Source organism: Schistocerca cancellata, chromosome 8 (assembly GCF_023864275.1).
Source record: "Schistocerca cancellata isolate TAMUIC-IGC-003103 chromosome 8, iqSchCanc2.1, whole genome shotgun sequence".
NCBI lineage: Eukaryota > Metazoa > Arthropoda > Insecta > Orthoptera > Acrididae > Schistocerca > Schistocerca cancellata.
The window spans coordinates 200,872,787-200,888,600 of record NC_064633.1 but is presented as its reverse complement, the minus strand read 5'-3'; the positions used below and the strand labels follow the sequence as shown (position 1 = coordinate 200,888,600).

The 15,814-nt window shown below is 40.9% G+C and overlaps 1 protein-coding gene across 3 annotated transcripts in view; it reads right to left on the bottom strand.

Annotated features, from left to right (window-relative positions):
* Positions 1-15,814, bottom strand: part of LOC126095078 (peptidyl-prolyl cis-trans isomerase D) — a 40,484-nt gene that overhangs the window by 12,226 nt on the left and 12,444 nt on the right. For all 3 annotated transcript variants that reach the window (XM_049909761.1, XM_049909760.1, XM_049909762.1), the window contains 2 exons: positions 9,150-9,341; positions 2,829-2,951 (listed from right to left, as the gene is read on the bottom strand). In XM_049909761.1, coding sequence (XP_049765718.1) covers positions 2,829-2,951; positions 9,150-9,341 — 315 coding nt within the window. The remainder of the gene's footprint in view (positions 1-2,828; positions 2,952-9,149; positions 9,342-15,814) is intronic.

Below are 15,814 nucleotides of genomic sequence, written 5' to 3'. Positions count from 1 at the left end.
TAGGCAGACATCTATCCACACCATCACATAGGAATTCCCCCTGGATCAGGGTCCACTGAAAATACTATGACAATTAGGCGGGAGGTGAGAAAACTTGGATTTCATGCTCTAGCAGCTGCTCATAAGCTACACATCATGCTGGTAAATGCCAAACGATGCCTCAGTTGGTGTAAGGAGCGTAAACATTGGACAATTGAACAATGGAAAAACATTGTGTGGAGTGACGAATCACAATACACAATGTGGCGATCCGATGGAAGGGTGCGAGTATGATGAATGCCCGGTGAACGTCATCTGCCAGCGTGTATAGTGCCAACAGTAAAATTCGAAGGCGGTGTTGTTATGGTGTGGTCGTGTTTTTCATGGAGGGGACTTGCACCTCATGTTGTTTTGCATGGCACAATCACAGCACAGGCCTACGTTGATGTTTTAAGCACCATCTTGCTTCCCACTGTTGAAGAGCAATTCGGGGATGGTGACTGCATTTTTCAAGACGATCAAGTAGCTGTTCATAATGCACGGCCTGTGGTAGAGTGGTTACATGACAATAATATCCCTGTAATGGATTGGCCTGCTCAGAGTCCTGACCTGAATCCTACAGAACACTTTTGGGATGTTTTGGAATGCAGACTTCGTACCAGGCCTCACCGACCGACATCGATACCTCTCCTCAGTGCAGCACTCCGTGAGGAATCGGTTGCCATTCCGCAAGAAACCTTCCAGCACCTGACTGCACGTATGCCTGCTAGAGTTCAAGCTGTCATCAAGGCTAAGGGTGGGCCAACACCATATTGAATTCCAGCATTACCGATGGAGGGCGCCATGAACTTTTAAGGCATTTTCAGCCATGTGTCTGGATACTTTTGATCACACAGTGTAGGCATCCAGATTATAGAGGAAAGAGCAAAGGCTGACTGTGTCACAAGTCCAAATCATAAAAACGTCACCGATGAATCTGGACCAGACAAGATGACCCATAAATAAGTTGGCATAGGATGGTTCCATGCAAGTACACATGGCAGTATCACAGATTCATTTATAAATTTGGCCTCTGAAAGTGAAGTAGTTGTTCGTCAGGATGTGGTTGGCCAGGAGAGTTAGAAAGAGTTGGTGGATTTTGTATCACGAGGACGTATGGAAAGGTAGTGTTCCATGGCCAGAGAGCCATAGGCATGAGGGATTTGGTGTATACGGATGTCACACCCAAGTGACCAACAAGGTGTTTCGTGATAATGGAACTGGAACTGAGGAAAGGTAGAGAAGGAAGTGAGCAGTGCATTGAATGCAGGATGAGAGGTTATGGACAATAGTTATGAGGTATTGGTCAACAAAGGCAGAGGTTAGTTCTGTGGGACCATTGAACCTAGCCACAATTGGGTGACCAATAGGGAGGCCTGTAGGTTTTGGAATTTGGAGAGTAGATAATAAATAAAAAGTAGGAGAGTTTTTTTTTTTTTTTTTTTTTTTTTGGGGGGGGGGGGGGGGGGTTGCTGGTGTGAGAAAAGAAAAGAGTACAGTTGTCAGGTTTTGAGGTGGACATAAAGCCTTGAGGAGAGGCTGGAAGTCATGTTGGATTTCTGGTATGAGACCATGGCAGGGTGCAGAGCTATCAGAAAGTTGGTGAAGACCCTCAGCCACACAGTCACTGCAATTTATGACCACTTTGGTTAATCCTTTGTCCGTGGGAAGGATAATATGGTCTGAATTGATTTTCAGGTTATTGATAGCTGTGTACTGTAGGGGGGATGTTGGATTCACTGGTGAGGGATTAAGGGAAGAAAGGTGTGTGCATGCACTAACCATTAGTCCTGTATAGGTGAGAAGATTTTATTCAGGTTTAATTGAGTTAACAGATGAATTGCAAAAGGGTTTTGTTATTTGTTTGGTCACAGCTATAATTTATACTTCTTGGCAACAAAAGGTTACATCCTTTCCACAAAATTATTAAAAAACAGCTTTCATTATAAAAGTGCCATTTACAGTGGTTGTGACTACCAAGCAGGGGACCCAAGTTTAGTTCCCAGTGCTTTCAATACTTTTCCCTGATGGGAGGACTGGGATGAATGGCACTGGGCATAATGATAACTGAGGAGCTACTGGAAGGAAATATGGTGGCTACTGTTTGTGAGAGCCAAAATTACATTTGAGAGTGAACTGTGCAGACCACTTACCTCTCTGTACCAATGTTCAATGACATCTTAGGCATTGGATGACCAGCACTCGATGGTGTGCATTCTCTACAAAGCCCGATCATCGAGTTCTTTTCTTTTGGCACTTCTATATCTATTTCTACAACAATATCTGATATTCTAGATATTTACTAGTTTTATATCATAAGCTGTAATTCAAAGTGAAATTCAGTGTATGAAAAGTCCCATGTGCTAAGTTAATTTTAGGTCCTTAGAATTTATATGAACACACAGTTCTTTTGCAGACCTTTGTTGTAAACACTTGATTAAAAACTGAGCAAGTGGAAAAGTATTTTAGCTTTGTGCACAAGATAGTGTCTTAGGTATTAATTCTACAATCAATGTAAAACTGAATGGTGTACTCAACCGATCAGGTAGCTGAGGCTGTAATGTACCAGTTCTGTGAGTCAGAGTTTCTGTGTTTGACTCCTGTTTACTTATTTCAAAGTCATGTTAACCAAATGATACCATTTAAAGAAAGGGCTTTTACACATTTTTCTCTAAACTCTGCACGCACACACTCAACTGAGGAAGTGCCAGTTCACTATGTCTTAAAAAGTCTTACGCTGTGTGTAAGTGTGATGTCCTAAAAAGAACAATAGATGAGCACAACAAAAAAATGCATTTTTAACAGGCTACCTCTTTGGTAGGAAACTGCCAGTCTTCAGGATATGGTGGATAAATGTCTTCTGTGCCATCATTCTCATTAATCCCCCAGTCTTCACCATAACAAAGCTCTCCACAGCCAGATACCACACAATCCTACATAGAAACAAAACAAAAATTCTGAGGTAAACAACACAAAATGATAACTGTTTATTGACAAATATGTATGACAACAATTAGAGGAATCAGTTTGGTGCTCCAAAAAAGATTCATAGCATTCACTGACAGTATCGACTTGTAATTGAGCCATCTGCTGGAATTACAAGGTGTTTCACATACAAATCTTATGCTGTGCCTGATGTTGCATGGGAACCAATACCGGGGGGAGAGCTGGTTCCTCAGATTCTGGCACATGGTGCATTGGTTTTAGCCAAATGAGGGAAAGTTGTAGTGGCTTTGCAATGAAGTTCAGGAAAAACTGTTGCACCATTTAGCACTTCAGACTGATATTAATAAATTTAATTTATATAATTACAATTAAAACAATTAATTATATTAAAGTAATAATATTCATAAAATAATTTATCAACTATTAATAATGTAAAATATTTGATTGTCAGCAGCATCTCTTCATAAACTGAAACTGAAACCTTCCAAAGTAATGTTAGTGCATTAACTCGTTGCTCTCCTATTCAGTTTTTTGTAACAGATACTTCTGAAGCCACATCAAGAGAGTTTATGTATGCTGATGAGTGAGCACTTGCAATGAGAACAGAGATATTCATAAGTTCAGAAACCTTAAACTTATATTTTATTCTCTCAGGGACAGGCGTCTTTGATTAGTTTGGTACACATACCGTGACAAAAAAAAAAAAAAAAAATAAATAAATAAATAAATAAATAAATAATAATAATAATGGAAACAGCGCGAGAATTACATGTTTGAACACACATGCAGATCATAGCTCCCTACCAGGTAACTATTGATGTATGTCCCTGCAAATGGAGCTTGCAGCAAAGTATCACTATGACACAAGTCTCAGTGGTCCACCTAAACAACAGGTTGGCCAACAAAGAGCTTACAGCCTACTTTGAAGGAAGGCTACTCTGTCATAACAGGAACCTGAAGAAATATCTATGGGTCACATATTATTGGACTCTCATTTACAAATTACATCTGTTAATAACATCTGCCTAAATTAAAACTTGCTATAACATTCTCCAGAAGCTCTGTAGCACGTCATGGGGCTCCTCTGTGTCAACACTCTGTACTTCAGCTCTGAGACTGGTATACCATGTTGCAGAATATTTCTCCCCTGGTTGGATAAATAGTACTTGCATAAGACTGTTAGACACACAGCTCAACCATACCATGTACCTTATAACTGGCACAATGAGATGTACACCTACTTGCTCACTACCCATGCTTATCCACATACCACCTCCACCTTTACAGCGGCAGTACAAACTACAGGGTGTCCCAAAAAGAAAGACCCAATTTTAACTTGTAATAATATTGAGACAAATGTCACTACGTAACTGAAATAGCGCTAGATGTAATCGGTATGGTCTAGAGTCTCAGAAAAAAATCCGCTAGATGTCGCTACAAATGCTGACCTGGAGCGTGCAGCCAGTCTCACACAATATGGCGTCCGCACAACAGAAGCCATATTGTGTTACTGAATTTAATTGTACTGAATCAGTGATCACAGTTCAGCGGGCATTTCATATTCAATTTCATGCTCAACTGCCATCACCAAAGAACATTTGATGGTGATATAAACAATTTGAAGAAACAGGGTGATTCTGTAAAGACAAAAGTCCTGGCCGGCCACACATTCCTGAACAAACAGTGGAACAAATCTGATGAGCACTTGAGTGGAGCCCCCGCAAGTCTATGCGTTGTGCTAGCCGAGAACTTGTGTTACCGCACATGACAGTGTGGCGTGTGTTATGGCGTCGTTTAACCCTCACACCATACAGATTACAACTGGTGCAAGCTCTTCGAGATACTGACAAAGTGAAGCAAGTGGACTTTAGCAATGCTATTTTAGAAGACACTTTTACTTCATGGTTGATATTCAGCGATGAGGCAACTTTCCATATTAGCAGTAAGGTTCATCGTCATAATGTGCATATATGGGGGCTCGAAAATCCTCATGAAACAATTGAAGGTGAATGTGATTCACCAAAAGTGAATGTTTTTTGTGCTGTTTCACAAAGCAAGGTTTATGGACCCTACTTTTTTGAGGAAGAAACCCTAACAGGACAATCACATCTTGCAATGCTACAGAACTGGTTATTCCCACAACTTGACTCTGACAATTTCATCTATCAGCAAGATGGAGCACCACTGCACTGGCATAACAACGTGCGCAGTTTCCTCAATGCCAACGTGCCTCAACATTGTGCAGGGCGTACAGGACCGCGAGACAGGCTTTACACTCTTGGCTTCCTAGGTCCCCTGACTTAACACCATGTGATTTCTTCCTGTGGGGATATGTTAAACAATGTGTTTACATTCCTCCCTTGCCTCGTGACATTGATGAACTAAGAACCAGAATATCAGCTGCTGTAGCTTCAGTGACAGAAGACACCTTACGCTCAGTTTGGGACGAATTCGGCTGTCAGCTAAGTAACATCTGTGCAGCCAATGGAGGACATATTGAACATTTATGATGGATTTTCTGAGTAATTTAGTATGCAAGTTGTTGGTGTTAAGCCCATCTTTCTAATAAATAATTCTATTTAAAATCAGGTCATTCTTTTTGGGACACTCTGTACAAAAAAATCCTCATCTCCCTGATCACACACACATTCAAAGCATTAGCAAAGGAAGGCTTCGCTCTCATCACTCAACTCCGGAAACTGCAAGGATGTTAGCTGACAATGGCTTCAATATTAATGACTACTGCAGACATACATGGCCGATTAATGCTACTATGGAACAACTAAGATGCTGTGCGAATCGACCTGGCTTTGAGTTGTAACACAAGATATGGTAAGAACTTGACCAAATTAGAACCAACACTTAAAAGTGTGCTGATGTTATGTGGAAGTGGAATAAAATATCTTCTTCAAGTTGTGACTGTGGCATTGAACAGCAGACTTTCACCATGTAATTCAAGACTGTCCTCTGACAGCTTACCCTGTTACCAACAGACTTGATTGTAGTGACGGAGGGATCAATAGATTACATTTGTGGCCTTCTATGTTAGTCTGTAATTTGATAGAACTGTAAATAATTTTTTGTGATGTAGCCACAAGCTAAATAAAATAAATAAACTGGCCAATTCAGATACAGTTGCTCGATGTCAGTATTGTAACCGACTATTACAGTTTCTTCACGAAAGAAAAGTGGATCCTTAAATGCTCTTTCTTTCTGATGAAGCATGGCTGCATTTCTTGAACTCTCATTTACATAATATTTTACCAGCCAACCGTAAGTTGATTGGTACGTGAACAATACACTGCAGTCTTTTCTCAGAGAAATAACAATTAATGAAATTACTCAAGGTTATTTCGTAAGGGACAATGAAAGAGCAGATCTCACAATGTTTCTATTACAAAGTACTTTTTATGATAGGAACTATCCATGGCTCATCAGAAAAAAAAGAGTATCTTTCTGTCATGCAAAAACTGCAATACCTATCTGCAAAGCACATGTCGAGCAAAGGTGTCCGAATTATTGAACTGATGCCATGCGATTACTTTGTAAGATTTCAGTAGGTGGCAGCTGTGTGATTAGATTCTACTGATACAGCTGTCTCAGTTGCTTAATGCAACAACGATTTCTTCATACTTCTTTCCGAGACCTAGGAATGTTTAATTCAATTAAGGCTGATGTCCAACATACAAGAGAGTGAGGAACAGGCCACAGTGTGTGTGGCAACTGAGACCTGCTGTTGCAGCATGGTCTTTGCACAGGTCTTCACAACCACAGAATTCTACAGCAGGGCTCTGCAATAGTGCTACAGCACCCTGCAATGTGATGTCCTGCCATCAGTGGCAGACCAGGTTGCTACACAGTGTAGCAAAATGCTGTTTCCACAGCCAAGCATGTGATGGAAGTCTGTCTCCTGTAATAACACACCTGGCCAGACGGAATATAAGGGGTGTTCAGAAAAAAAGGTGTGAAACAACACTGTGGATATGACTGAAGACTTGATTAAAAAATAATCACCAGAGGTCTGGTCATAAATATCCTACTGTTTCATGTGCTAAAGGATTCCCTGTTCCCAGAATTCCTGTGGCTGTGACAGGAATCAATCCTCCATGTGTCCAGTTCATCATCCGAGCTGAAGTGCTTACCTTCGAGATGTTTTTTTTAGTGGACCAGGCACTCGGAAATTGCAGTGTGACAAACCAGGGGTGTTGGGTGGATGATCACACTGCTTCCACCTGAGCTTTGGCATTACATTTGTTTGACATTGCAGACATGTGGATGTATGTTATCATGTAGCAGAATCATTCCCTCCAAGAGCGGCCCAGGCCCTTTACTCTTGATGGACTGGCATAAGTTACAGTGTGTCTCAGAGTACACGTAACTATTAATTAATTTTTTTTTCGTGAGGAATTTGATTCAATGAGGATCACTAGCCATCTCAAACACAGAAAAAGACTGTGAGCATAATCTTCCCTGCTGGAGGCACAGCTCTGAATTTTTTACAAAGAGGCGATGACATAGATCCATGCCGGACACTACTTTTGTGTCCCTACATGTCTCACTATGTTATCCCAAAGCAATGTATCAAAATTTCAACCAGTTGGTTGTTATGTCGCATCATACCTTTTAATTTGAACACTCCTTATACAGTTTAAGATATCCACCTCTGTCCAGGGCGTCTCAAGACGTGTCTTCGTTGCTCATCAGGGCTCAGTTCAAAGCAGGACTCATCGCTGAAGACAGATCTACTCCAGTCAATGAGATTCCAGGCCACAGACGTGCATGGACATGCACTGGACAGATGTGGGATACCAACCTGAATACCACACGCCATACTGCCGACCACCAGGAGTGATAGTCTGGGGTGCCATTTCTTTTCGTGGCAGGACGTCTTTTGTTGTCATCCGTGCAATCCTTACAGCCCAACAGTGCGTCTGCAATATTTTATGCTATATTGTGCTGCCCTTTATGGAAAGTGATCCTGGGCTTATGTTACAAAAATATAACGCCCGCCTGCACACGGCAAGAATTTCTGGTTGCTTGTCTTCGTGCTTGCCAAACATTACCGTGGCCAGCAAGGCCACCAGATCTCTCCCCAATCGAGAACATTTGGAGCATTACGGGTAGGGCCCCTAAATTGGTCCAGGATTTTGGTGATCTAAGGTGCAAATTGGACAGAATTTGGGATGATATCCCTCAGGAGGACATCCAATAACTCTATAATAAATGTCAAGTCGAATAACTGTTTGTGTAACAGCCAGAGGTGGACCGATACCTTACTGTTTTCTTGGTTTGTGACGCTCATTCTCTTGAATAAATGATCCAATTTTTCTGAAGTTGTAGTCATTTGTTTCTCTATATCTGTACATCACATCTACTAATTTACACTCCATCTGGCTAATTCCTTCATGGTCTGTCTGTTTTGTCTTAAGAGTGTATATAATTGCTCCTAGCTCAGATACAGCATTACTTTGGCATTGTGCATTTGACCAGTGCAGTCTCTGCATAAATCGTTGGCACTTGCCATGGCAATGGAGAACTTGTCTCACAGCTTCCCACACACGAAACATCACAGTCGGAAGTGGCACCCGGCATCTCTGGTGTCAGGAGATCAGTACCTAAAAGCAACGTGGCAGAGAGATGATCTGTGGCGTCTCCTCTATGTGGTGAGTGGAAAAGAGCTGTTTTGTACACAGTAGGGTTGGGCATGCAGCATCTAATCACCTGAACAGGAATTCTGGACATAACACTAGGGAATGTATGGAATGTCATGGTTAGGACTCAAGAGATCATAATTAGGTGTGTTCAGGGCCAGGAAGTACAACTGTCTTGTTGATGCTGGTTCCTCACCAAAAGATTTTTTCCTGCTACGGTGGACACAAACTACGCAATGAATGAACCTGAGGTTGACAATGTTAATGCAGAGGCAGTCCAGAACTTACTGAGGAAGATGGTGCAAATGCATCAGACAATACAGAGCTGCACAAGGAGCTGAGTGCTTTAAAGGACGACAGGAAGAAACAACCCTTGTCTAGTGTGTCAGCACCCTTCCAAGTTGCTATAACTACTAACCTAGTCTTTGCTTATTCAGTTATGGTGGTAGAGAACATGTTAGTAAAACACCCGATACAGAAGCAATTAACTGCAAGTTAAATTATTTTAATAACTGGGAATGTACATGATCTCACCTTTAGTGGACGGTCATTCTCATCAGTGGGCTGTTCAGCAACACACTTAACAACACCCATTCCCGCTCTGACCTCACCAAAAGCAACATTTTTCCCATCAAGGTGTGGGCAAGCTACAACAGTGATAAAAAACTGTGACCCATTGGTGTTGTGACCAGCATTTGCCATGCTCAATACACCTGGCCCCGAATGCTGCAACAAAGTAAAACAGACATTGCTTTATTACAATGTTAACTGCACAATATGTTCTGCGTAACTAAGGTCTTTCATCAAATACTGATATTTAAAGTTTTTTAATTCACTCATTCAAACACTGCGTTCTATAAGACTCATCATGAAAGAATACTTTCTGGGACATGGAAAGAATCAAGTTATACATTAACCAGCTGAAGCAGTCATTCCAGGATATTTCTGTAAAGCATACTGACAACTGATTCTGATTATTAATAATCTATTTACATTGATAATTATTGGAATTACTTCTAGATTATATGATGTACAGTATACGGGGAAAAGCAACTACTTTCATAAAAAGTCACTGCTCTTCATCTCACACTACTGAGCTGTTATTTTTGTCTACTAGTTCATACAACATTATAAATGAAATTTGAATTCCTGGGGCCAAATATTCTGAAAAGTGTAGGGAGTGACTAATAAGGCATTATTTTGTTTTAAAATGTCTTGGGATGTCCTGTCCTGTTTCCCATCTAATGAATACTAGGAACCTGTTGCAGACTTTTGCACCAGAACTGCATTTTAAACCCTAGACAAGGATACACTGCACATATGTAAATTAATTTTGCTTCTAGTATTGTGATTGTCAGTTTCACAGTTTGACCAAAATTCACTCTTGACAACCACAAATACGGAGTAAATGTATTGGGATATGAGAGCAAGAATCCAAAACTCCATGGAGAGGCTTCTGTAAGTTGTTCAGTTATCGGCTTCACACATCATTTTTATTGCACAGTTCCGTAAAAAGTACGCAAATTATGTTAGCTAAATTTAGTTTTATTCCTCTGATATCATTTTGTTAATGTGACTGCATTTTTTAAATTTGTTGAGTTCTACAAGAAGTAAGATTTGTCAAGAACCCTTTACAACAGGCAGATTGAGCAACTGTTAAAGGTTTATTGTCAGAAAAGTGGTTCAATGTTCTGTTATAAGTTACTGTCTTAAAAACTTCTGATAATGCAGGAAGGATGGCAAAGGATCTGTATCTAGATTCACTGTCTTATCTCAAATTTTATAAAAGGGTACTACTCTTCCATATCTTAGTCTTTCAGGAAATACAAATTGACTCGTCAACTGACTACAAAGGTATCTCACCAGAACTCCATCATATGCAGATTCTGTGTTACTCACTGGTCACAAACAGTGTAAATACTAAATAACAAAATAAGTCTGCAAACTGCTCTATTTTAGCCATGGAATGAAGTCACAGATATTTTGTGGTGATATGATCAAGATTTTTCTAAATGGTGACAACAGCTTCAGTACACAATAATACTAATAACATCACGCTAATATCATTATTTTACAGTCATCGTAGGTAGAGAGAATGGAAAATATCAAAACAGTGGTGCAAAATACGATAATACAATGTCATGGGGAATAAGTATGGAGTCAGTGAAAAGCTATTTATCAAAACCAGGAGTGATTAATTACAATTTAAAGCCATGCTGGCTATTTTTACTGCACAGTCATGTTTGTTATATTAAACAATATAAGTGTCCTTTATCAGTTTGTAAACAGTCAAAGACAAGACCTATCAAGTCACAGCAATGGATGAAAGTGAATATGTTACACGAAAACAGCCATCTCTGATAAAAACAGCAGGTCACAGCACATGCCAATAAAGACGATAACTACCTCTTAAAATTAAATCTTTTTGATCTCTCGCATTTTCTCGGGATGATTGTTATGTATAAAATGGAAACAAATCTCGGTAGAACACCTGGAAGCACACTATTAATTAAATGTTTTTGTATTGCTATTTAGCCTGATGATGAAGTTATACCACAAAATGTATTGCAATATTAAATAATTTAAGCCAGTTATTACAAAACTTGACAAGTTGCAGTCTCTGAATAATCTTTCCATAAAGGATTGATTATGACATGTTTTTCGGGCATTAAGCAATGAAATTTGTGATGAAAAATGTGTTTAAACTATGATATGAATCAACCAACATTGTGCAATGTGAAGAGGTGCTGCTGCAAATTTAGAAAATTTTCTCTGTTTATAAATTTTGGTACTGCTGAATTATCATTGTTCAAAATGATTTTTTTGAACTCTGATAATACAATATTGAAATTTAAATCCTCAAAATAATATTTTTTATTTAGTTTTGGGCTGGCTCTAAGCACTATGGGACTTAACATCTGAGGTCATAAGTCCCCTAGATTTAACCACGCCCGAGGCAGGATTCGAACCTGCGACCGTAGCAGCAGTGCAGTTCCGGACCGAAGTGCCTAGAACCGCTCGGCCACAGCTTTAGTTTTGGACGCTGACAATTCAACGTTACCAATATTTATAATCAGAGGAAAAAAAATCTTGCTATCCTCATTGTGATGCCATAAATGAAAAACATTTTTTCACTACCAGTTTCTTTGTTTCAGTTTCACATGTACACTAAATCAATAAAATATTAATATTCATAACTTCAGTAGATTCTGTTTTACTGACACTAAATGAAAGGACACACTTTTATTACTGGTACTGTATCTTATATCCCATCCAGAGTGATTCTTCAACTGCCCTCTTTAAACATGAAGACGGACCCAATACAGTCAGCGACGATAGTGTAATCAACATCACGGCGTGAATGGCTGATGAGACCACAACCCAAAAAGCTGGTCACATTGGCACAACCCAATACCCGAAGCTAGCATACAGGGGACAGCACTGCTGCTCTCTAACATTTCTCTATTTACTTTTTATGTTGGTTATTGGAACATATCTGCACACAATGTATATCAGACTGACTTTCACTACTGAACTTTGATTGTGGTCGTTTCTTTCTTGACTATGTATTTGCATGTTTTATTGACAATTCTCAGCTTTATATTATTGACTTGTATGGATCAACTGCATAGACTTGGTACGAACGAGCCTGGCCTCAAATGATTATTAAAAACCGTAGTACAAGAGACTACTCACGAAAAAGCAGAAGCGTTATCAACAGGCATACACAAAAATAGAAAGACAGCTTGTTGGCTTTTGGAGTAATCAATTTGTGAGATAGAGTACAAATATGCACAGAAAACAAACACACACACACACACACACACACACACACACACACACACACACGTGCACTTGCCTATGCATCTAAATGGTGCCAACTGGACACACAACGCTGATGCTGCGGTTCAGCAGATGGACTAGGTTGAATTGGGGGTTGTGTCAGGTGAGTTGGGTAGAGCCAGAGACTGGCCGGAGCAGGAGGGGAGGTTGGGGGTCAGGCACGTATGGGTGGAGGTTGCGAGGACGGTGGGTTATCAGAGATTGTGGCCTGGACAATTACAGGAGCAAAGCATTTGTCATAAGGGTAATTTCCATCTGTGTAGTTCAGAGGAGCTGGGTTACAAAGCAGCCACTGAAAACTTAAATTGAGCATGTTATGCTCAGCTGCACGTTGTGCCATTAGGTGCTCAACTTTGTTTTTAGCAACTGTTTTACAGCAGTCATTCATCCTGGTGGACTACTGGTTGCTAGTCATACCAACATAAACAACTATGTAGTGTTTGCAGCAGAGCTGGTATATGAAATGATGGGGTGAGCTAAGCCTGTGACAGGGCTGGAGTAGGAAGTGCTGTGTCTTGCACCATGGTCTTCCTCAGGGGCCTGAGTCCTGTGGCATAGGGATGGACTAGGATGTTGTGTATGTCTGATGTGTGACAGAACACCACTTTAGGAGGGAAGGATCTTGGGAAGAGTGTCCTTTATTTCAGGACATGATGATAAATAATCAAAGCCCTGATGAAGGATATAGTTCACTTGTTCCAATCCAGGGTGATATCTGGTGACAAGGGGGGCTCCTTTGTAGCTGATCCTTGGAGGTGGGAAAGAGGATTGGGCAAGTGACTTCTTGTCACTGTAGAAGTGGTTCTAGGATGCCTACTCCCTCTGCGAGTTACTGTTACTGTATAATCCTTACTACATACAAAACATTCCTGAAACTGAAACCCTTGCACTCCAATAATTGGAAGAGCATTCCAGACATTTCTTCTACAAATTGTACAGCCTGTTGATAACATATTGCCATCTTGGGACACCACTATCCATCAACAACTATCTTAGCCACAGTGATACCCACTGTCATCTCCTCATAGCACCCAGACCATGCATATCTGACTTCTTGAATTTACTTATCGTCCAAAACTCCCTCCCAACATCCCACAAAATCCAGAACCCAAAAACATTTGTAAAACTGTTGTTAACCTCTCAACCAAACAGCTCAGCCCCACAGAAGTTTCAGTCCTATCCAAAAGCCTCACTAGTAGCCAAACACCCAAGTTTAGACATGTTGCACTTGTCAAATCCCTAATCTCCTCTTCTGGAGGAAAAACTTGTTTGCCACCAATCCCTCAAACATAACCCCAACATCGAACCTTGCCTCTCCCAGTTCATACCACCAATCAACCATGACCCTCCCATCTAACCACTCTGTGGAAACCTTCCAGAAATTACTTACATCTGATTTGGCCTCATCCTCCTTGGCCAGATCACTTGCTAAGCACACTAGCCTTTCAACAGAAGAAAGGACAGCCATACACAACCTCAAAACAAATCCCGACTTATATCATCCTCCCAGTACACAAAGGCTCCACCACTGTTGTGATGGACTGCAGTGACTTCTGGCAGAAGGCTTCTGCCAACTGTCCATTTCCTCCATCTACAAGCTCTGCCATTGTGACCCCACCCCTGAAGTCCAACATAACCTCCATTTACTGCTCAAAGGCCCTTCCCAGCACCTCTCTCCCCAAATCCATCTCCCTCCTCATCCCAATTACATCCCCCACACCCACTGTCTACAAGCTGCCCAAAATCCACAAACTCATCAATCCTGGACACCCCATTGTAGCTCTCTATTCTGTTCCCAATGAAAGGATTTCTGCTCTTGTTGACCACTGCCTCCACTAATTGCCCGAAAAACAGACTGCCACATCAAAGATGCTAACCATTTCCTTCACTGACTGTTCACCATCCCCACCCCCTTTAGCTCCAGAATACCTACTTGTCGCTGTTGACACCACCTCCCTCTACACCAACATCCCTTGTGCACACGGCTTCGCTGCTGTCGAATGCTACCATTACCAACATTCTTCAGACTCCAAACCCACTACCTCATTCCTTGTTCACCATACCAACTATATCACACATACCACATTTTACGGACTACAAGATGCTACAGACTACAAGACACACCTTAATTTTTAAGTATTTTTTAAAAATAACATTTTTACCATTTTTATTGATAGATTGCAAAGCCAGACCAAAAAAGTCCTTAGTTTATACAACCGAACTGACCTTTGAAAGTCCTGAAAATTGTCATCTGCACTTTCTTCTTCATCTCCTTCTTCGTCGTCATCGTTGTCCTCTTCATACATAAGATGGTCTTCACTACCATCGAGAGCGTTACTTATCTCAAATTTCTTGAGAGACTTAACAATAATAACTTCTCTTACTCTAGACCATTACTGTTTTATCCATTGACACACCTGTTTGATTGTAGGTCATTTTTAGCTCCCTTCGGCTTGAATTCATGTTCAGTTTCATCCACCATCCATTTGTTCCACTTCTCCCCGCAACTAATGTTCATCACATCGGTGCACTGCTACAGACAGTTGAACCCAATGTTGCTAGATAGTGATAGGCTTCCCATGGCGTCAAATATATGGCCATTTTTAAGATTCCCAGGAATTTTAAATAAAATGCTGGACATTTTTATATTAATTCTGAGTGTAAGGTGCACCGGAATTTTTGAGGCAATTTTTTGAAGAAAAAAGTGCATCTTATATTCTGTAAAATATGGTAACTATGTTTCCTTTGAAGGGAAGGAACTCAAACAAATCTGCAGCACAGCATTGGGCATTTGCATGGCAGCCTCCTACACCAATCTCTTTATGGGTCATCAAGAGGCAACCTTTCTAGCTTCCAAAAACACCCAACCCCTTGCTGGTTCAGGTTCATTGATATAATATCCTCATGAGCTGGGCTCAAGAGCAAGACATCCTACCCTCATTCCTTCACAACCTCAACACCTCTCCCATTCACTTCACCTGGTCCACCTCAACCCAACGTGCCACCTTTCTGGACAATAAACTCCACCTCTCTGATGGCTCCATTCACACTTCTGTCCACATTACATCCATAACCACCAGCAGTACGGGCATACTGATAATTGCCATCCCTCCCACACACCAAAATTCCGTACAGCCTGGCCACTCGTGGATGACATATCTGCAGTGACAAGAAACTCCCTTGCCCAGTACGCTAAAATAACACAAAGGCCTTCACAGACAGGCACTTCCACCCAAACATAGTCTGCAAACAGATTCCCCATGCCATATCTTCATCCCCACCCCCGTCCAAAAGAATCAGCTACAAAGGAGCAGACCCCCTTATCACTTAATATCACCCTGGACAGGGACAGCTGA